General features: G+C 33.7%; 1 protein-coding gene across 1 annotated transcript in view; it reads left to right on the plus strand.

Moving 5' to 3' along the window:
* Window positions 1–2050: 2050 nt before the first annotated feature.
* Window positions 2051–23315, plus strand: part of LOC111612920 (cubilin-like) — a 91117-nt gene continuing 69852 nt past the window's right edge. Inside the window, exons 1-3 of the mRNA XM_023354210.1 lie at window positions 2051–2279; window positions 8973–9080; window positions 21280–21549. Of these exons, the coding sequence (XP_023209978.1) occupies window positions 2105–2279; window positions 8973–9080; window positions 21280–21549 (553 nt within the window). The 5' untranslated portion in view covers window positions 2051–2104. The remainder of the gene's footprint in view (window positions 2280–8972; window positions 9081–21279; window positions 21550–23315) is intronic.

A 23315-nucleotide genomic window follows, 5' to 3' on the forward strand; every position in this document is an offset into this window, starting at 1 on the left:
AGCTGGCAGCACTGTCACTTTTGTGTGGTGTTTTTCTGAGGACTGTGTGTTTGTTGAATTGAACGTTTTTGATACTAGATAACTTCTAAAATATAAATTTTTTTTGTTTTTATATTTTTCAATATATTTATTTTGTTCATAAAAAATAAAGAAATAATTTTTAACGATACAATAGTCACAATTATTATTCTAGAAAGTTTACATTAGGCTTAACATCAATGAAAATTCAATGTGAAGCGACACGCAACGGAGAAAAATTTCAACATGGGATAGGTTAATGTATTTTTTCGTACATAATTGGTTAGCCGAAAAATAAGTTATCTGAGCAACCCCAGTCCATAATTGATTCGGATAAATGACGCTCTACTGTATTAAACATTTTTTTGAAGAAGTGGGATGATGTCAGAATGACAGTCTTAGAATGGCATCAAAACCAGGTTGAGGTTAATAGGCTTAGAGATCTCTACAATTACAATACTATTAACTACTTCTGAAAAATCTTGAAGAAGAGAGAGAAACAATTGACATTAGACAGATTCTTTAATCTCCACAAATGGAAAAAACACAACTAATAAAAATGCAAGACTGTGTATATATGTATTTTTATTATTACATATAAATAAATGTAGTAAGAAGTATATAATTTTTATTTTTTGGGGTCTCCAGAATGAATAATCAAATTCCCATGAAAACCTATAGTAAATTGATAATCGGTTAACAAACAATTCGGATAGCAAACAAAGTCTTGGAATGGATTATGTTCGTTAACCGATCACCCACTGTATACTTTAATCCAGTAAGAAAAAACAAATTTAATAACTGAACTAATGTTTTTGATCTTAATTAAAGATTATCATCAGGTTTTTAAGATAGAACACAACTTTAAGAAAACAAATGATTGAACAATTTCAATTGTTCAGTTAATTTTCAATTAATTGTTCAGTTAATTAATTTCATTTGACATTTAGGGACATTTCAATTATCAAACCAGTTTTTTAACTGTAAAAAGTGCAACAGAACCCATACTCAGCAGAAAGAATAATTCATCACTAAACACTTTGCTGATGAGAACCATTTTATTTGCTTTTACACTAAACGTTAGTAAGTAAGCAAATAATTGCTTTTCATCAACCAAAGGTGTTTAGTGATAAATTGTTGAAAAGTTCCTTGACTGAAGAATTTTTACTCTTAATTATGGAATAAGTAAATCAATTTGACTGTCAGATTTTGTAGACAAAATTCAATCTCTGATATTATTACTTCATTTTTATATAATAATTATCACTTATTTCATAATGTTGTAATTTTTAATTATTGTTTAGATTGTCATTATGAAATTNATATGTATTTTTATTATTACATATAAATAAACGTAGTAAGAAGTATATAATTTTTATTTTTTGGGGTCTCCAGAATGAATAATCAAATTCCCATGAAAACCTATAGTAAATTGATAATCGGTTAACAAACAATTCGTATAGCAAACAAAGTCTTGGAATGGATTATGTTCGTTAACCGATCACCCACTGTATACTTTAATCCAGTAAGAAAAAACAAATTTAATAACTGAACTAATGTTTTTGATCTTAATTAAAGATTATCATCAGGTTTTTAAGATAGAACACAACTTTAAGAAAACAAATGATTGAACAATTTCAATTGTTCAGTTAATTTTCAATTAATTGTTCAGTTAATTAATTTCATTTGACATTTAGGGACATTTCAATTATCAAACCAGTTTTTTAACTGTAAAAAGTGCAACAGAACCCATACTCAGCAGAAAGAATAATTCATCACTAAACACTTTGCTGATGAGAACCATTTTATTTGCTTTTACACTAAACGTTAGTAAGTAAGCAAATAATTGCTTTTCATCAACCAAAGGTGTTTAGTGATAAATTGTTGAAAAGTTCCTTGACTGAAGAATTTTTACTCTTAATTATGGAATAAGTAAATCAATTTGACTGTCAGATTTTGTAGACAAAATTCAATCTCTGATATTATTACTTCATTTTTATATAATAATTATCACTTATTTCATAATGTTGTAATTTTTAATTATTGTTTAGATTGTCATTATGAAATTGATGAAGAATCTGGCAGCATGGTTTCACCCATGTATAAAGATATACATCGTTCACATATTGTTATTTGTACTTGGGAATTTAAAAAATTCAAGCATGTTGAGTTAAAACGTTTAGTAATTTTTGATGAATTTGTTCTGAAAAACAGTAGTTTGGTAGTGAAAGGTAGTGAAGCACAAGATGGTATATACACAGGTAAGAACAAGTTCTAATCACAATAAATGTTAATCTAAAATTTCATACTTTATTTTAAGGTTGTTTTACATAAAATAGTTATAAGTTTATTTAACTTTTTCTCAACTATACATAGTATTTTAGTAAATGTTGAAAAGATAATGGAAAAGAAATTATAAAAATATTAATTATTTGAACTTCAGTTAAAAAATTTTTATGCCAGAAAAAGTGAATTTTATTTTTCAATGGTTTTCTTTTCTTAACAGAAATTATATAAATTTTAATAATGTGCAATAAAAAAAAATGGTTTAAAAATGGAAATAAAATTAATTCATATACTGTGTGACAGTGCCAAAGGGCCCCCTATGCTTCGGCACCATGGAATCAAAGGGTCAACATCGCATCGGCGAAGACCACAATGACAAATTCGTTAGGACTCTCACCACTCGCGTGTACCTGCAAATGTAAGGTATGTGCGAGTGGGTGCGTCTGTGGAAGCTTAGGGTTGGAATGGAGACAGAGGGAGATACCTGGAAGAAGTACTTTTCACTCCCAAAGGCTATTCATTTAACAAATACCCATTTATTCAGAGAGGCTATTACAGGATTTATGGCTGAGGAGCTAGCTTTCTTGCTAACTTGAATAAATGTCAAGGGGGAAGCTTATCATATCAGGAGAGAGAGCTTACAAAACTTCTGCACGATGACAGTACCTGGAGTTCAAGTAGATCCCTGATGTAGGTTCGTCCTTAGGGCCAAAGAGATTCAGAGGTTAGTTGAGTTTAGGTGCTTGTTTAAGTTTGGTTAAGTTCAGGTGCTGAGAAAGGGTTAAGAATTGGTGAAGGTGGGACACACACATCTGCACATAAAAGTTTACCCTCACTGACAGGAAAATGCCCCTGTCGTCATTGTCCCCTTCTGTTTATAAGGGGGTCTCTTATGGGTTTTTCCCATGACTCTACCCGGAGGTTTTGTTCTTCAGGCCCAATGATCAAGTTTCACTCATTACTTCTGATTGACGCATATGAGGTGTCACTTTAAACAAGGAAGTAAGTCTGTGGAAAACATTTAAATTGCATTTGTTTATTTAAATTAATTAAAAACCTACTAATGTGAGATAGGAATAAGGACTTATCACACCAGTGATAATAAGCACAAACACCCAGGTATCAATGGAATACATTTAATAAAATGAGAAGGGGTGTACATTAAAAAACGATTAAATTAACAATTGACATGAAATAACCAAAATGCATTCCGGACTGAAGAGGGACTATCGGAATAGTCCCTCTTCAGTTGGTATATATATATATAAAGGTGAGATACTTAAAATTATACAAGACAAAGAAACCATTATAAAGGTATGAACATTGAACAATAAATGAGTGTAGAGAAGATAGGCTTCATAATGTTACATAGTAGCTTGACATAAGAGTTACTATTATAAACAGTATTAAAATTAGCAAGAATAATAAGGTAATTGTTTTACAAAATAAGTTATATCTACATACCATAACAGTAGTAAGATGGAGTTTGAAGGTGGCATTGCTACAAGATGCAGAGCAGTTATGAGGGAGGTGTGTTACAGGCAACATCAGGAGAACAAGTGGTGACTAACATCTTAATGGACAACCTTCATTACATCACTTCTTAACCAGATGTTAGTATAGATTTCATCATTTAATAGATGAGAGTCTGTACTCAAATATCGACTGGGATCTAGGCAAATTATTCTATAAATTAAATTAATATAAATTGCTTTTTGCCCTTGGTTTAATTAATTTAATTAAACCAAGGGCAATTTCTTTATATTTTGCATTTGTTTATTTTTATATTTTTTTTCATAAATAATTATATACACTTTACATCAGTAATCGTAAACAAAAACGATACTGTGATGATGAATTTAGAAAGTAGCAGAAAATATAGATAAAAATATTAAGTTTGATATTGAAGAAGATAGAGGAAAAATTAAATTTTTGGATATCACAATGAACGATATAAACCAAATAGAATGATATATATAACTTGAAAAACTTGTAATATTAAAAAAACAATAGATTTTTGCTGAAACTGCCTGATGAAAACTAAAAAGAATGCATTATGTTATGGATTTAAGGAAAATTTTTAATAGAACTACATACAAAAAAGATATAATGCAAGGAGTAACAAAAGTTAATAAAAAGTATTTATTAAATAATTACCCAAGCCAAATATTGAAGAAATGGTACAATCACTTCCTCCTGTGAAGTTATGAATGAAAATACCATTAGCTGATGAGGGTGAATACAGTGAACAAGGACCTTCACACAGTGGATGATGGGGGGAAAAATATTTATTTATGCGTAAAAGGTATAGATTCTAATAGATTCCAACTAAAACGGTATAACAGGTGGTCACCCAAAAAAATCCGAAATGGCAGGACAATTACACAAAGTATACAAAAGAGCCAAGCTCGGATAATACAACAAGAGTTTCCTTATAACTAATCCTTAAAAACTAATTTATGCTAAGGGGAAAAAGAGATCAAAGGTTATAGTGTTAAAATATGGAGTGCAAAGAACCCCTGAATGGACAACAAAAAAAAATACAGGAAAACACAGGATTTATTCGTGGACAAAATTTATATACAAGCGCCCACTATAATTTTATGGGGTAATAGAAATTGAGTACACAGAATTCCTACTCGACCTCACTCGCGTACAACGGGAGACAAAAGTCTTATGCACGTGGTGTTACAATCGAATGAAGGTTCGCGACAATAGAATACAATTACTAACTTAATTATTATGGTTATAACTACCTTACGAACTAAGATTAAACTATGGAAAGACGATAGTAAGCACAGATAGGAAGACGTATAGAAAAGTTAAAAAAAAAAAGGGTACCCAGGATATTCGGATGTGATATCCTTTTGTGGGAGGGGGAAACTATAATTCAGCCTGAAGACGCAAACGATTCTTGATTCGAACTTTCTCCGTAATTTTCTCGATGGATCGATCATCCGCTGTCCTTTTCCTCTCCAAAATGAATCCTGTCCCAGATGCCCGTCTGCTCACTTCCTCGTCTACTTCGAGAGTGACCCTTTTCTCTCCCTCTCTGCCTCAGGGCCAATCCTCCCTCTCTGGCCTCGTTCTCGTCGATGTCCCCCCCCAACAAACAGGAAGTGAAGAGTGGAAAGACAAAGAAGTGAGAAGACAAAGAACACAAGAAAGAATTGTTATTACTAGACTTATGATTATCGCGTATACAATAATATGGCATTATGCCACAATAGACCACATGGCTGATAGAAAAGAATAGAATACCCAGGATGTATGAACCTTATTTAGATGTTGTGAGGGGCCATGTGGAACTTCATTAGACTGACTTTGAACTTCTCTCTTCCTTTTTTGTATATCCAAGATTTACTATGCTGTCATTCCAATAAGTTCATAAACTTTTATTACTCCAGTTTAGTTTAAACTTGTCTCTTAGATACTTGACAACAGTAAGCACTATTAGACATAAAAAACTGGCGCACAAACAGGAAATATGTACTAAAACAACCACTTCATACCTAAGTGATAATTCCAGCAAGTGAACTACAAAAAAATTTTAATGTTCAAATGTTTTCGGCTGTCTTTCAGAGACCCTTGTCAGGAAAGCATAGAATAGAAAAATACAGTAGAGAGTCGATTATCTGAAAGTCAATCATCCGAAACGTCAATCATTCGAAAGAATTTTAGTCGGCAAATTTAAATTTTTGACAGTGCTGTGGCACTGCAATCTTTGGCTATGTCTTGGGCTACTCAAATATTTTATGTTTTTAATACTAAATTAACTTCTGAAGTATAATTTTTTATTGTTTTTATATTTTTCAATATATTTATTTTGTTCGTACAAAATAAAAAAATAATTTTTAACGATACAATAGTCTTCGTTAGGCTTAACATCGACGAAAATTCAACGTGAAGCGTCACGCAATGGAGAAAATGTCAAGATGGGATAAATAAATATATTTTTTCGTACATAATCGGTTATCTGAAACATCGATCTTCCAAACAACCCGAGTCCCCAATTGATTCGGATAATCGACACTCTACTGTAGTTCTATCTTTTTAACAGTTTTCCTTCAAATTCTTCCCTTTTCTACTTTGATGGCCAAACTTACATCCAAAAATATGCGGTATGTAGATGATATAACCACATCTATTTACCACAAACCCACATACATTACCCTCTTTATACCTACTAACTCAGCAGACCGTTGGCCTTTTAAGGTAGCGGCTTTCCGGGCCCAAGTTGCTAGGGCTTCCTCCCATTCCTCGGACACTTCTGATACACACAATGAACTGAAACGCGTCAAGTTTATAGCATCTGCACATGGGTACCACCAGTCCTTAATAAACAGGCTCGCTGCCAACCCATCTATCTATGATAACTACCACCGACATGAGGCTTAATGATGCAGAGCACAAGCGGGTGGTTATAACTTACGAACAGTCCCTCCAACAAATTTATAATAGAATTGCTAAGGATTTAAACTTGTGCTTAACTTATAGGAGAAAACAGAACAATTTTTGAATCTTACCTAATGCGAAAGACAAGTCTGAGGACAAGAAAGCACCAGGAGTGTACCACATTCCATTGCAAGACAATTGTTTCAATAGGCGTATAACATACATCAGATCCACGTATCGATCTCTAGAGGCTAGAATACAAGACCACAAGTATGATGTATCCAAGGGGAAGTATAGTACTTCACTAGCCCAGTATGCTACCGAACCTGGAGTTTCTCCTTGTTGGGATGAAGCTACGCTTTTACACAGGGTGTTTGACTGACACAACTTATGTTTGTTGGAGGCTATTGAAATTTATATAGCGGGTATGAAGGGAGGTTGCATTAACTCCGACTATATTCCAGTTCCACAATCGTGGAAGTATTATTTACAAAGCCACAAAGCATAACTATGATTTTTTAGTATGAAGTTAGCTTTAGGCGATGTAAAGGAAACAATCTTTTTCCCTATCACACATTGTTTATACATTAAAACATCGGGCTAACTTTTAACATTGAATATATTATTACCACCATATATATTATTTTATATATTAACACCATATATATTATTATTGTATTTATTTATAACTTTATTTATAAATATTTTAATTATATGTAATACATAATGATCTTTGTATTTAACATTGTTTAAATATTAAAAATCAGAACACAGCTATGTTCGAAAACTGTTAAAAAGATAAAACTGTTTTTCTATTCTATGCAAATTTTTCCTGACTAGGGCCTCTGAAAGACAGCCGAAAACGTTTCAACATTAAAATTTTTTTGTTGTTCATTTGCTGGAATTATCGCTTAGGTGTGAAGTGGTTGTTTTAGTAAGCACTATTTTCTTTGTCCTTACTCCATGTGTCCTACACTCCTCACAAGTGCCCTCAGGTAACATTGCTTTCATTGTTCTTGTGATTCTATAAAGTGGCACTCACCACCCAGGAAAATTGATTAAGGTTAGAAGGTTCTAGAAGTATGAAAGAACAAAGAAAAAAAGGAGAAATGCTAAAAAGTACAAACTAAACTAAAATTATACAATAGCATTCAACCACTTCACAGGTATGATGTAAAAAATATTAAACAGGAAATAGCCTACATAAAATTACCTTAAAAAATATTTTTGATAAAATGCCAGAATGTTTTTGCATTTTTTGACATTTCAAGATGCTCTAAGTCCAAAAATGAAAAATCTTAGGGGGTCATTTTTTTGGCTGATCACTATACTTCCCCCTGTTATATATAATTGCTGGGAAAGTAAAAATGTGAATAAAATTTTTTTAGTTTGCCTCTCTCTCTTACTGTTAATCTGTCCATATTTTGCCTTCAACTATTATGATAACCCTAATTTAAAGGAATCAAAATTTTTCACTCTACTAAGAATTTTCTTTAATATTTATGAATTTTATGAACTAAATATTTTGATAATTAAATACAAAATGAGAAAAGTGTTTAAAGAGTTATTTTAGATCAAATATCTGGCAAACATAGCATTGTAAATATTAAAGCGAATTTTTACTCTCCTGGCTGTTATATATGACACAGGGAAAGTATGGCAATCTGTCAAAAAATGACCCCTCAAGATTTTTTATTTTTTTTGGACTTAGGACACTGAAATGTAGAGAAATGCAAAAAGTTCAGAAATAATTTGTATATGTATGGATGTTAGTGTGTGTGTGTGTGGGGGAGCACAATTTTATTCATTCTGTTTGAAGCTTAATAAATAACTCCTGTGATTTTTGTTGAAAATTTCTGAAATTTAGCAGGGAGGTTTGTTTATTAGGGGATGGATGCTATTAAATTTTGGTGGTTAAAGATCGGGGGTGTGGAGATAATGGGGTTGTGTGTGTATCCAGTAGGATTGGACTTAATGACAACTTGTTATTAGTATTTACAATTTTTTATAAAATTCATCCCTTCCCTCAAAATTAAGCTTTTTGCATTTTATAATAATTACAAATATAAAAACTTTTTTAATAACATATGATAACAGATGGCGCCACCAAAATTTTAAATGTTACAAGGAATGTTGAACAACCTGTTGCTGGTTTATTTGTATCTAGAAAATGTAAATAATTTTCCTCAATTTAAAATATATTATTATAAATAAACAATTGAACAGTTAAAAAATAAAATAATTAAAATATTTTAATTATCAATGTGTTACAGGAAATAAAAGTCCTCCAAATATTGTTGCAATTGGAAACACAACATTTGAATTTCATTTGAATACTTCAATAAGTGGAGAAAAGTTTGCATTCACATTCTCAGTTAAAGGTAATATTTTATTTATATATAAATATAAATATTTATATTTAAATATTTGAACAATTTGTTATGGAGTGAATGAAGATGAATAATCATTGTTAAGAGCAAAACGATATTTATTAAATAAATTTGAATAAAAAAATAAGCAGGCATTTAAAACAAAATAAAAGTTTCATGAAAGGAAATAGAAAAACAAATATTTGAAGTTCATTTGGTAGAAAGTTTTTAGAAAAATATACAGAGAAATTTCATCCATCATTAAAACTAAGATAGCTTACAGTAGGCCAAGATCTGTTTACAACTTACTCCACAACGGAAAAGACACAATTGACTTGAAACACGCACCGGGGGTATATGCTGTCCTGCTTTGGGATGACAGATTTAATAGCTGTTTGGTTTATGTGGGCTCAACCAAACACTTCCGTCATAAATGGCTTCGTGAGCACAAATATGACATTGACAATAAAAAACACATCATCGCCCTCTCAACTGTTGCCACGGAACCAGGAATCACAGCTGACCTACAAAATGCTCGTCTGATCAGGCTCTCACACTGTACGGATCAGCTCAGAACCATGGAGACTCTCAAAATATACAAAGCAGGATTACATAACATGTGCATCAATTCTAGGGATGCAGTCAGTATATCTAACTCATGGAAACTTTGTTATGAGGGAACTTACCCACATAACTGATTTTGAATTGTGTATATTTCACCTGCATTTACCGTTTTGCAAACATGATGTTACACGTGCTTAACCGTCATTTCAGCATGAGCGTAATGTTCTATTTTTATTCTTAACTTTGCTTTTCTAAATTTTGAATTGCATTTGTTTCATTTTATTGTTCCATTCCATGCACATTTGAATTCCTCATAACCATAACCTGATGAAGACCCAGATGGGGTTGAAAATGTTTGATGTTTTGTAAACATATATCACTGGAGTTACAAAGATTTTTTGTGTAATGAATTAAAACAAATAGTTTCATGAGTATTCTTCTCCAAAAATTTTTAAATTTTTTTTTGAAGTTATGCCATGGCTATAGTGGAAGTCCATTTTACTTCTTTCCCCCCTCAAGTGGTTTCCACTGTAGACAACGGAATATCATATACTATACTTGAGACACATCACATGAATGACCTCTGAAGAGTGATGGCAACCAGTGGGACAAAATCTTCAACTCATAAGTGTGTGACAATCACTGTTGTAGTAATTCATTACTAAATGTCTTTTGGTGCTAAGAAACATTTATTTGCTTATGCACTGATGTTTTCAGCCTAATGCTTAGGTCATCTTCAGGTAACTGATTTTTGGAACATCAATTACAAAATTTTTCAAAATAGAACATTTTGTTACTGATCCAAATTAGTCTAAATTAATGATTTAAGATCTAGGTATAACATTTTTTCTGCTACAGATAGCATATCATGACTGAAAACTACTCTGGTAAATAAATACCAATTTTACTGAGAGTCTGTCCTTGAGTTTTATTCGTTGTCAAATGCCAGAATGATGAAAAATTGAAGTAGTTTAATTTTAGAAAGAAAAGTGCCATTGCTTGGAGTTAATGGTATTTGAGGAAATGTGTGAATGGTTCCATGGTGGTCACCCATCATGATTTTGATGTTAATTGTATTGTTAAACATACCACTTATAACTAATTTTGTTCCATTAACCAACCCTCTTTTCTGTTGAGATTCCTGATCATCGTGACTTCAGCTCTGATTTTCAATGTTAACTTATGTGGCAGAAGTTGTGCAGTCGTTATGTTCATCTCAGTCGTGTATAGAAATTCTGTTGGGTATCTCGTACTCTCGTTCTGGTCATCAGAAACTATGCTGTCTAAGCTCAGATACGTTTTCTTTTTTCCAGACAAGGCAGCAACAGTTTTATCATTTGTCTGCACAGTATGAATTGTTTGGACACAAAATGACTCAATACCTCATTTCATTGAGTGTTAATGAGTTGTCTGAGCTAAAAATTTCTTCATCTTGATAACCTGACACAGCATTATTTGTGATAATTTGATGTACAGAGTCTCATTTAAATTAATTTTTTTATTTCTAATACATAATAGAAATGCATTGAACTTAGTCTTACCTGCATCTCTGTGCATATTTTGAGTAAGATTCATTTGTTGGAACTGTGGTTACAAATGTGAATTTTTCAGTGTTTGACAATGGTGGCTCTTGCTAAATGAGAGTCAACTGGTAAAACTTTTCAGAAGTCTGATCCAAATATCATAATCATACCTCTGGAACAAATTTGATTTTTTGATATCTTTAAGCAGCTGATCAAGACATTGCAGAAGAATTGCTGGAATGATTGAAGCCTGATTAAAAATGAATACTTTTGTCAATAAAAGNTCTCTTTGTATTCACAATATCTACCTACCTTTGTAAGGCAGACCGATAATGGAATGAATTACGAATTGTTATTAAAAGAAAATTTCATTCAAAGTGCCATTGTACAGTCCTCATTTGTTTTTGTTTTCTTACACCCATAATCAATATATTCCGATATATCTGATTATTATACATTGGCGTCCGCGACAGGATCAGAGAAGTTGTATTTCTTTGTAATTGGGTGACTCCTTGTAAGAGGACTATATATATTTTTTTTGAATTGTGAAAATTTGTCGAGGCATTAGATTGTACGTACTCCAGTTTTTTTTTTCTCGTAAATTGTGCCTATTACCTTAAGGATCGTATAAAGTAGTGTGAAAGTAAGATGGAAGAACAAGTCACCAGTGGTTCACAAGTATCAGGAGCGGTAGACGTTGGAAACGTACCTATTGTCACTGGATTCATGGGTATGATTCCATGTTTTTCAAGTCTGCCTGGTGACATGCTAGACGTCGGCCGGTTTTTCCAGACTGTGGAAAATGTAGCCTCACTAGCAAGTTGGGACGAAAAGGTGAAGATTTCAGTGATGCAAGCCCGTCTCAAAGGTGAGCCCTTGTCTGTTTTCTTTGATTTAAGGGACCAAGGGATTGAGGGATATGAAAACATAAAGAAGGAGCTTGTAAAGTGCTTTGGGCACAAAGAAAGGGAAAGGAATCATTTGGATCAAGTACTAAAAATATCCCAGAAGAAGGGAGAAAGGGTTTGCGAGTATGGTAGACGACTTAAAACTATGTTTTCGCACGCTGTAACACGAAATCCCAATTTGGCTACGATAAGAGATAACACGGTCAAGGAGTGCTTTATGGAAGGGTTGGTACCTGAAATTCGGAAACAGGTCATGCAGGGTCGGCCGAGAACTTTGGATGAGGCAATAGTTAAAGCCGAGGAAGAAGAAGAAATAGAAGATGCATGTAACAAGCGGGGAGTTAGTAAAATATGTATTAGTCTGGAACAGGAGGTATGTCCTAATGAGAAGCGTGACAAATTAGATGTCCGGGTAACTGAACTAGAGGCTCAAATTAAGAAACTGAGCGACTCTATGTCTTCTGTGGTTGATTATGTAAAGGCGGAGAGACGTTCCGAGAGGAACTCGAAGGAAGATCGGAGGTGTTACTCATGCGGTGAGAAGGGTCACCTTTCCCGACAATGCAGAAAGAGGGAACGTTTAAACTAGTTGGCGATCATTTGGAAGGTCAGGCTAATGACCTGCTGGCTAGTTTGGAACTGACCAAGAATGTGCAATTGAATATGAGAGGGCTACCGATCATTATTGGCAGATTAGTAAGACAGAGAGTTAGTGGGTTGATAGATACGGGAGCCGAGAGGACAGTCGTTAGGAGTGAACTTGCTGAGTGGGCAAAATATGAAAACCCTGGTTGGATTGTTCGAGACAATTCGTGCATTAGCGGAATGTCAGGGGCAATAATTGAGAGTGACGAAGCCCTGGCAGTAAGGTGTGGGTTTTGTGATGAGAACACGATTGAAATGAGGATTCCTAGCGTTAAATTCCCGGCAGGTGCCAATTATGACCTCATATTAGGGATGGATGTTATTAGCCAGTATCCAGAAATTTTAACCGAGGTGAGACCAGTAATTGAGACCAGTAGGACAGGAAGTAAGGAGCTTTTCGTAAACATTAATAATAAGAGTGAATTTAAGGCTAATGCTTGGAAATTAGATCACCTTGGTGATAGAATAAAAGGAAGAGTAACTGAGGTGCTGGGGAAATATCCCGACGCTATTGCTGAAGAAATAACTGATATATCCGGCACAAATAATTATGTGCATTCGGTTAAATTAACCTCAGAATGCCCGGTGAATGTAAAGCAGTACCGCATCCCCTGCAACTACTTACCTGCTCTTAAAAAAAAAATCAGCGAACTTGTGAAGGCCGGTATATGTGAGGAAAGTACCTCAGCATGGAATTCGCCTATACACGTTGTCCCCAAGGACTCAGGCGAAATCCGCATCACCCTTGACTTACGAAAAATCAATGAAATCACGGAGCCTCAAGTGTTCCCAATGGCCAGAATAGATGATATCCTATCACAATTGGAGGGAAATAAATTCTTTTCTGTTCTGGACCTGAAAGCAGGATATTTCCAAATACCTTTAGACCCCAAGGTTAGACATGTCTTTGCCTTTTCAACACCTTGGGGAAAATATCAACTTTGCCGTATGCCCCAAGGTGGCAAAAATAGTGGACGTTTTTTTCAATTTGTGATGACAAAGACCCTTGCAAGGTTTGTGGGAAATAGCTGTTTCGTCTTTCAGGACGACATAGTGCTATTTTCAAAGAATTTAGAAGACCACCTAGAATTACTCGAACAGATGGTTAGTACTCTGAGAAATGAGGGATTAAAGGTAAACCCAAAGAAATGCCAAATTTTGGCGAAGGAAGTTAAGTACTTGGGACACATAATAAATGAAAAGGGTGTGACTCCAGACCCTGCAAATATTGATTCAATTAAGAACATTAAACCACCGGGCAGCGCTAGGGAAGTCCGGAGTTTCCTCGGTGTTGTGGGATTTTTCCGTAGTTTTATCCCTTCATTTTCAGAAATTGCTAATCCATTAACGGAATTGACCAAGAAGAATAAAAAATTCACGTGGAGTCAAGAATGTCAGGATAGCTTTGAGAAATTAAAGTATGCTATTGCTAACTCACAGATCCTTACCCACCCTGATTTCAAAGAACCATTCTATCTACACACAGACGCTTCTGATAAAGCTGCTGTCGCAGTCCTCGAACAACAACGTAGTGGGGAGTTAGCCCCAATAGGGTATTATAGCTAAAGGTTTCGGGGGGCTGAATTGAATTATTCGACCATAGAAAAGGAATGTCTGGCGATAGTCTTAGCCTTGAGGCACTTTAAATATTTAATTTTGGGGCAAAGGATTATAATATTATCTGATCACAAACCATTAGTTTTCATGGGTAACATTCAAAATGGTAGTCGCAGACTAACCCGTTGGGTTATGGAACTTATGGACTATCAAATTGAAATACAACACATAAAAGGTGTTGATAATGTTGTTGCAGACTTTCTGTCCAGGAATGTGAATGGCGTGAATCACATAGAGGTAGGATCTGGAAGGGAGGAGATCCCGAGCAGGTATGAAATTTGCCAGTCACAGGACTGTGATAGTGTATTTGGTCCTATAAAAAGAGACATACTACGAAGTAATGGTAACGATAGGATAGGTATTGAGGCGTCTGAGTATGTGGTAATGAATGATTGTTTGTACAAAAAGGGATACTTGAAGTCCCGTAACCAATACATTGACCAAGTGTGCGTGGGGGAAAATTTAGCAAAAGATCTCGTGAGAGCGATCCATAAAAACCAACTCTCGGGACATTGGGGAGTATTAAAAACCGCTAAAAATATAGAGAGAACGTACTTTATAAGGAACCTAAGGCGTAAGGTTGAGGAGGTAGTAAGAGACTGCGAAGAGTGTCAACGGTATAATATCCACAAGGGTAGGGCCCCATTTCAAGAGAATGAAACAGCTAGCGCCCCTTTTCAAAAGATCGCTGTTGATGTGATAGGTCCCATTCATACGTCAAAGAAGGGAAATCGCTACATACTCGTTATTATCAATGTTTTCACGCGCTTCGTAGAGGCTCATCCGATGAAGGATCAGACGGCATGGTCTGTGAGCAACGTACTTTTCGATGAAATTGTTTGCAGGTTTGGGGCTCCGGAGGTAATAATATCGGATAGAGGCACAAATTTTTTATCATCACTTTTCATGGATTGTTGTAAGTGGTTGGGAAGTAGGCGTAATGTGACGACAGCTTATAGACCGTGTGCTAATGGTATATGTGAGAGGGTTAATAAATCCCTAATCGATATGATCGCGAAGTCATCAAGTGATGATGGTGCGGAATGGGATGATCTAATCCCATCTGCCTGCTTCGCGTACAATAATTCTTATCACTCCACCACCAATGAGTCGCCAGCATTCCTTTTATTTGGGACTGACCCAAGGGCTCCGAACATCGATTACATCCCTAGATGTATGACCACGGATGAGCGTAGATCATTTCTCATTACAAAGTTTCGCGTTTTGAGAGAACTAGCGGAGCATCACGCAAGAAAGAAAAATCGGAAGAGTCGTGACTTTAGGAATAAGGGAAGAGAGTTAATGAGATTTAATGAAGGTCAAAAGGTATGGGTGAAAAGAAGTGGGGTCAAGAAGAAGTTTTCTGACAATTATGCGGGCCCGTTCCGTATCACCAAGGTGATAAATCCCACAACTTACCGCGTGGAAGGTTGCAATCGTGGGGATGTGGAAACGGTCCATGTTGACCGTATTAAACCTTGCTATGGGTGGATAAAACCTATTAAAAGGAGGTTAGGAAGGAAGAGAAACGTAAGAGAGGTGATAACAGAAGATGAGGACGAGATTCTTGATCAACGTGTGGTTAGAAATAAGTGCATTGGTAAACGTTCCCATGACATTAGTGGACCTGAGGGGGGTGAACCGGAAGGGATGACGTGTAGTGAGAGGCCGTATAACTTAAGGGGAAGAAGGCCAGACTTCCGCAAATTACATTTTGGGAAGTAGTCTTTGCAGGGGAGGTATGTAGTGCTACGCTACTTTGTTTTTTTTTATTTATGTACTCTTCCATTTTATTATAATTTTGTGTAAATGAATTTCCACGTGTCAAGAACTATGTTTTGTTTTCTTTGTGTGATTGTATGCGGAAGACTATGTCGGGTCACCCTTATTGCTGCGCAAGGGGGGTGCGGACTGATTGGTGGAGAACAAAAGGTCACGTGAAGAGGGGTATAAAAGGAGACTGTCTCGTGTGTGCAAGATATTCTCTCTTTTCGTGTTGGATTGGTGCTACGAGGACGGACGGACGGACGAGCGAGCAGAGACACGCAAGGAGATCGGACTGGGAACAAAGGAGTATAGTAGCAACACGTGTGTACTACCTTGTAAATGATTGTATATAGAATTAAGTCGTTTTAGCTTAGAATTTAGAAGTAAGTTTTTTTTTTTTTTATTCACAATATCTACCTACCTTTGTAAGGCAGACCGATAATGGAATGAATTACGAATTGTTATTAAAAGCAAGTTTCATTCAAAGTGCAATTGTGCAGTCCTCATTCGTTTTTGTTTTCTTACACCCATAATCAATATATTCCGATATATCAGATTATTTACAGACTCAATACCTCATTTCATTGAGTGTTAATGAGTTGTCTGAGCTAAAAATTTCTTCATCTTGATAACCTGACACAGCATTATTTGTGATAATTTGATGTACAGAGTCTCATTTAAATTAATTTTTTTATTTCTAATACATAATAGAAATGCATTGAACTTAGTCTTACCTGCATCTCTGTGCATATTTTGAGTAAGATTCATTTGTTGGAACTGTGGTTACAAATGTGAATTTTTCAGTGTTTGACAATGGTGGCTCTTGCTAAATGAGAGTCAACTGGTAAAACTTTTCAGAAGTCTGATCCAAATATCATAATCATACCTCTGGAACAAATTTGATTTTTTGATATCTTTAAGCAGCTGATCAAGACATTGCAGAAGAATTGCTGGAATGATTGAAGCCTGATTAAAAATGAATACTTTTGTCAATAAAAGTTGATCAGCGACTTTTGATGTTGGCTTGATTGAACTGACAGTTTTCAAATAAAGGAATCGGGAATTTAAATAGACTATGACTTATACATCCACCTGGCAATAGTTGTTCAGCAATTCCTCTCCAAGTTACTGCTGAGCAATTTATTTTGTTTTTTCTGATATAGTGAAGTAGAAGGGATTGCTCTGGAAAATTTAAAAATATCACCACTATTTTTCCAGTTTTTAATTTTTTTTGCCACTTCAAATTATTTATTGCCACCAGGTAGGTTTACTTATGAATTAATGCAGGTGCCAGTAGACTTATCAGTTTGACATCTGGAAAGCAAAAGTAACATGTTAAACTGTCACTTACAAAGAGAGGGCCAGATGTTCAGGTCTCCAGTTTGAACAAAACATGGTGAGAATGTAGCCTTAAACACAAACAGTTCCTTGTCCAAACAATAGGATCTGCTTTTTGAGCATTTCTAAAAAAGAGCCTCTGAAAATTTAGTGTTTAGCTTATAAGTTTTTGGAAGTTTCATATCCAAGAGTGACAATAGCCAAGTGAATAATTTGCTAAGCACTGGAGCTAGATGATGTATGTTCAATAATTCTTCGAAATTTTAGTTTAGGCTTTTTAGGATAACAGATGGTACAAACACACTTTTAAATGTTTTTGCCAGGAAAGTTTAAGTCATTTCATTGCTGGACTTTTTTCACAATGTAGTTTATTAAATCTTATAATATAGGTGTATATAAAATACCATAAAATAGTAGATTAAGGAAGAACTGAATTGGTTCATAATAAATATAAGATATATAACACGTTGCAATTCTTTTCTTGTGGGAAGGGTTAACCCCAAAACCTTCCCCATGTGCACACTTTTGTACAGAATGAAAATAATTCATCATTTACACTTAGGTTTTTTCTTCATATAGTAGGGAAGAAAACATCATAACTGATGAATATACATGACCTTTCAGTTTATAATTTTATGTTACATTTTAATTTGATTCATTTATGTACTTTGTTATTTGTTTAATGAAAGATCATTTTTTCATTATTTTTTGCTGTTATTCATAGCAGTGAATTACTGTTAAGATTACTGTGTCAATTTACTTCCAAAAATCCAATCCATGTTGATGTTACAACTTAATCTTGACAAAATAAATTATTAGGAAAAGATATAAAATAGTTAATCTATAAAAGCAACAGAGGAAAGAAAAAAGGTCACGAAGGATTAAACCATAAGTAATCTGGCCATCTCCTTTTACTAAAGGATGATTAAAAGGATCTCTGTCACATCAGATCATTTCTAGTATTTATTCAAATAATATTCACTAACATTTTCTTCTTTACAGTAATGAAAGTGAATTTTTAAAATGTGATGAGCTGGAAGATTTTCACTCATAATATTTTTATTTGTTTGTCATAAAGATGTAATTTTTAAAATTTTCTTTTTAACACGTTAACTGCTTGTTGTAATATGATACTTTCCATCAGGGGGGGCCAAAAAATGAAAATTTGATATCTAATAATTGATTATAACGTAAATAAAAGGGTCGATGTACAACAGTCAGGAGAGCGACGATAAGAAAAATATATATAAACAAAGACCGGGGAGTCGTATGACCTTGAACCTGACACTGCTTTCTCCCAGGCAATAAATTTTACAACCCCACTGTAATTAGACGTCCTTCCCTACTTAAAAGTATTTACATTTGTGTGTTAAAGTATTTTACACTTTGTTTCAACTGCAAATGATGTTTTTTTTCTGTAAATATATATTAAAACGCACTTATATACTATATTATTTACTTTATATGCGATAAAAGAGGATAATTAAACTAATTTTCGATATTTTAAATTATTTACTATTAAAATAAACCACTATCAGATATAAAATAGAGTTTTATTTTTAAAAAAAACTACGACCGCTGACCTTGTACTGCGTCACGACGCCACACGACGCGCCGGCGGTCGTAGCTAGAACGGGTTTGCCATACGACCGCTGGCGTTCAAAGCCAACTGAATAGATGTCCACGAGAGGCCAGCACTAAGCATGCAGAAAACGTCGTACGACGCCAGGAAAATTCAACCTTGAGTAAAACTACATTGTTTACGTCTGTACGGGAATTTCCATTACGACGGCGCGCGCGTCGTATGGCGTTAAACGTGTTAAATTGATTCTTAATTAAGTTTTCTGTCAATTTTTTAAAATTTATTTTGATGTTTGATATTCTTTAACATTAATTTTCTTATGAGCATTGTTAAGGACAATATCCAATACAGAAGTCCAGTAATTTGGGAATTAGTATGCAATGCTTGGTTTGTCTTTTTTTTCTTCTATCAGCAATAACCTGTCGGCTCTAAGCAGAAAAAAGTTCACCCCTTTTATTTATTTACTTTTGTCATTGGAATCAAGGGCTTTGCCCACTTTGGTCATTTACAATTTCTGTGGCAAATATATATATATTTTTTTCACAGTTTGAACAGGAGGAGGGTGTGGCAGTCTATCCATTAACAGAACAAAATATTCCAAAATAAATAATAAAACAAAACTAAAAATAATCCCCAAAACAAACTAAAACATGTCAGAATTGACTTTACAAGTTCCAAAAAATACAGTTATGAGTGGATAGATCACAGTTTTAATTATCAGAAGAATAACACAGGTCTGCAAGTAAAGAACTGCATAGGATTTTTATACGTTTTCTTACAGATTTCAACTTGGTAAAAATGAAAAAAATACCAAAAAAATTCCATCTCGTCAATTTTTTTTTGTTACGATCAAGTTTTTGTTTGTATTTTGTGTAAAATTCCTAGTTAACTTAAAATTTAGTATTTTTTTTTTTAAATTTAAAAAATGGCCTTAAAACGAAGACTTCTCACATTAATTCTATCAATTATAGCTGGACTTGGTAATAAATAAATAAAAATGTTAATGGTTGAAGAGAGTAGTGGTAGTGGGAGGTGGGTTAAGTAGTTTTAGCGTTAGGAGGATGGTTGCATGATCATATAGAAACAAGTTAAAAGTTGATAGTGAGTAATATTAGTGGTGAGGTTGAGCGTGTTTCGACATGTTATCTGGGATACCAGGAATAAATATAAACAACCTGCTGTTGGATTAGATCATGTTTCAACAAGCTAAATAAATTCATTATCTTGCTGGCCATCTAATGCCACACTCAGTTTATATCCGGCATTCGAACGCTACTGCACTTGTATTTTTATTTCTGAAATATGGCTTGCAGAGGTTGCGTAATTTCTCGACAGCTTCTGTTATGTTTGTGGTGAGTACGCAGTGAAAAGTCAATAAAGAAACATGAGTGAGTTTGTGAAGAAAGTTTGATTTGCATATTTCAAATTGAAACTAGGAGATCAAGACAAAGCAGATTTTTTAAAACAATTGGAGAAAAGAAAAAAGAAGCATGGGACTCTTTCAAGAATGTAGTGCAAAAGTTTTTGGGGAATACTAAGGACCCTGGCTTCAAAACCATTGTACAATGCATGCTGGTAGCGTATGAAGCTCAAGGATGCAAGATGAGCTTAAAAGTGCATTTCTTACACTCCCATATCGACTATTTTCCCGAAAACTTGGGAGCTTACAATGAAGAACAGGATGAAAGATTTCACCAGGATGTCCGTGATATCGAGAGACGTTACCAAGGAAAATGGGATGTCAATATGTTAGTTGACTACTGTTAGATGTTCAATCAAGAAACCAGAGACGGAAATCGGAAACGAGTTTGGAGAAGCATAAAAAAAAAAAAAGAAAAGGTGTCATAAGAAAAAAGAGTAGACCTAAGATTGTGTATAAATATCGGAAACAATTTGTTGATTAGTTGTAAGAAAATATAATATATTTAGTTCATTGTAATAAATAAGACTTTTATCAAAAATTTGTTTTTATTTTGCAAAAAACCTTTATGTGATGGGATGTAACAGAAGTTATTTTTAGAATCTGCAATCTTTAAAACATATAATTCAGCAAAAATATTCCATGCAGCTGGAAAAAAAATTTTTTTTGCAGAACTGTGTAATTAGATAAGTAGTTCTAATAATTTTTATGATAATTTAATGAACTAATATTAGAAAACATTGACATTAAAAAGATTATCATAATTGCTCCACTTTTACTTTCTTACTTGTAAATAAAAGTATTTGTCAAAGTTACTCTAAAAATTTTATTCATTTTTAATTAACAGGTAGTCAAGAAAAAGATATTGATGATTCTGGAAATAGAAAAACTCTTTGTGGTGAAATCAGTCATGGTGGAGAAAATGGAACATTATCTCCTGAACATGGTCAAATTAATGCAGGAAGATCGTGTATTTGGGAAATTAATTGTGAAGCTATACCTTCTACTAAAGAAATATTCCTATCATTTGAAGAGTTTGACTTAGCAGATAATGACAGTTTTACAATTTTGGATATAACTGGGAAAATTATATTTGGCCCATATAGTGGGGAAAAAGGTATTAATTTTTATTGGAGAGATTTTCATTAATGATTTTACTAGTGCTTCTTCTTTAAATAGACTGTTGATATTTGTTTCATTTGATAAACTTTCTTCAATTTGATATTATAAAAATAAAAATACAACAAAATCCTAAAAGTATTAAAATTTTGAATTTTTTTTTAGAACATAGAGGAAATTTATATTTATTGATAGAATACATCAAATATATATTAAATAATAATAAAATGCAGTCACATTTTATTATTCATCATTACATGATTGATTATGTTTTGCTCATTTAATTTAATTTTAAATAGTCTTATTTGTATAATATGAAAATGTTTAAGTGAAATTACATCAGCTTAGATTCAATAAATATGTACTATATAATACTGGATTGATTAAATCCAATGCACATGAATAAATCAAAAGTATCCAGCTGAAATGATATATACTAAAAAGCTAATAAAAAAAACAAATGTTTTTGGCCATTTTTAAACTCTCATCTTCAGGTTAATGCCAGTCAAACATCAGTGTGAAAATGACTGGCTTTAACCTGAAGATGATGGTTTAAAAATCATTGAAAAATTGTTTTTATTATTAAAATATAAATTTTCGTCTATAATAATGTATTTTCTATTACCAGGACTTATTATACTGGCACTACAGAAATATTACAAAGTTTTACAGAAAAACATTTTTTATTTTACTAAAATGTTTTTCTGTAAAACTTTGTAATATTTCTGTAGTGCCAGTATAATAAGTCCTGGTAATAGAAAATACGTTATTATAGACAAAAATTTATATTTTAGAAAAAAAAGGACATTGAGGCATTTTAATTAAACAATGTTTTTATTATTTTTCTAATATCTATAATTTCAGCTGGATATTTTTGATTTATTTATGTGTGTTGGACATACACCAGATTCCCTTTTTAAACATGAGATCAACCAAAATTTCCTTAATCTGAAACAAAATTGACCAAAGAAAGTTGTTTGACTGTTTTGCTACAAATTTCCCTTTGTGAAGTACATAGTTGATGATTGTTAGCTGACGAAGGCAAATTCACATCAAATACACATTAAAAGAACCACACACAGCAGATGATGGAACAAAGTATTTATTTTTGCAGAAAAAATACAAGTTCTTAAGGATCCCAACTCAATAACAATGAACAGTAACACAGTGTCACCAAATATTATCAGCGGGCAAATGACAAAAATATCGCAACATGTACAGGAAACCAAGCTTGGGTAATGCACCAACTAATATTTAAAACTAACTTATACTAAAGAAGAGGGAAGTCAGAAAGGGAAGGTAATAAACAGCAAGATAGATAACAGAAAAGAATAAAATACCCAGGATGTATGAATGTTATACACTTTTTGTGGGAGGCCACATGGAACCCGCTTGGACCAATTTCCAGTCATCATCATCTTTTTTTTTCTTTTTGTTTGAGGCTTGCTGTATTGACACTTCAGTAAGTTTATTAATCCTTCTCAGGCTAGTTTTGTTTCACTGGACTTGCTGATCTCAGTGACATGAAGCACTATCTTCTCCATTCTTACTTTATGGGGGTCAGCCAAAGATGACTTACTTGGTCCAAAACATGCCCTCAGGTGGCCTTTTCCCTCTTTGTTTCACATGGTTCCACAAATTGGCTCTTACCACCCAAGGGAATAGAGCAAGAATAGAAAGTTCTAGAAGTAAGAAGGAATAAACAAAGGAAATATGCTAAAACTATGACTATGCGAAAATTATACAATGAAATAGTGTTACTAG

The sequence above is a fragment of the Centruroides sculpturatus genome, unplaced genomic scaffold (genome assembly GCF_000671375.1).
Source record: "Centruroides sculpturatus isolate CEXI.00-Female unplaced genomic scaffold, Cexi_2.0 scaffold1850, whole genome shotgun sequence".
In the NCBI taxonomy this organism is placed as follows: domain Eukaryota; kingdom Metazoa; phylum Arthropoda; class Arachnida; order Scorpiones; family Buthidae; genus Centruroides; species Centruroides sculpturatus.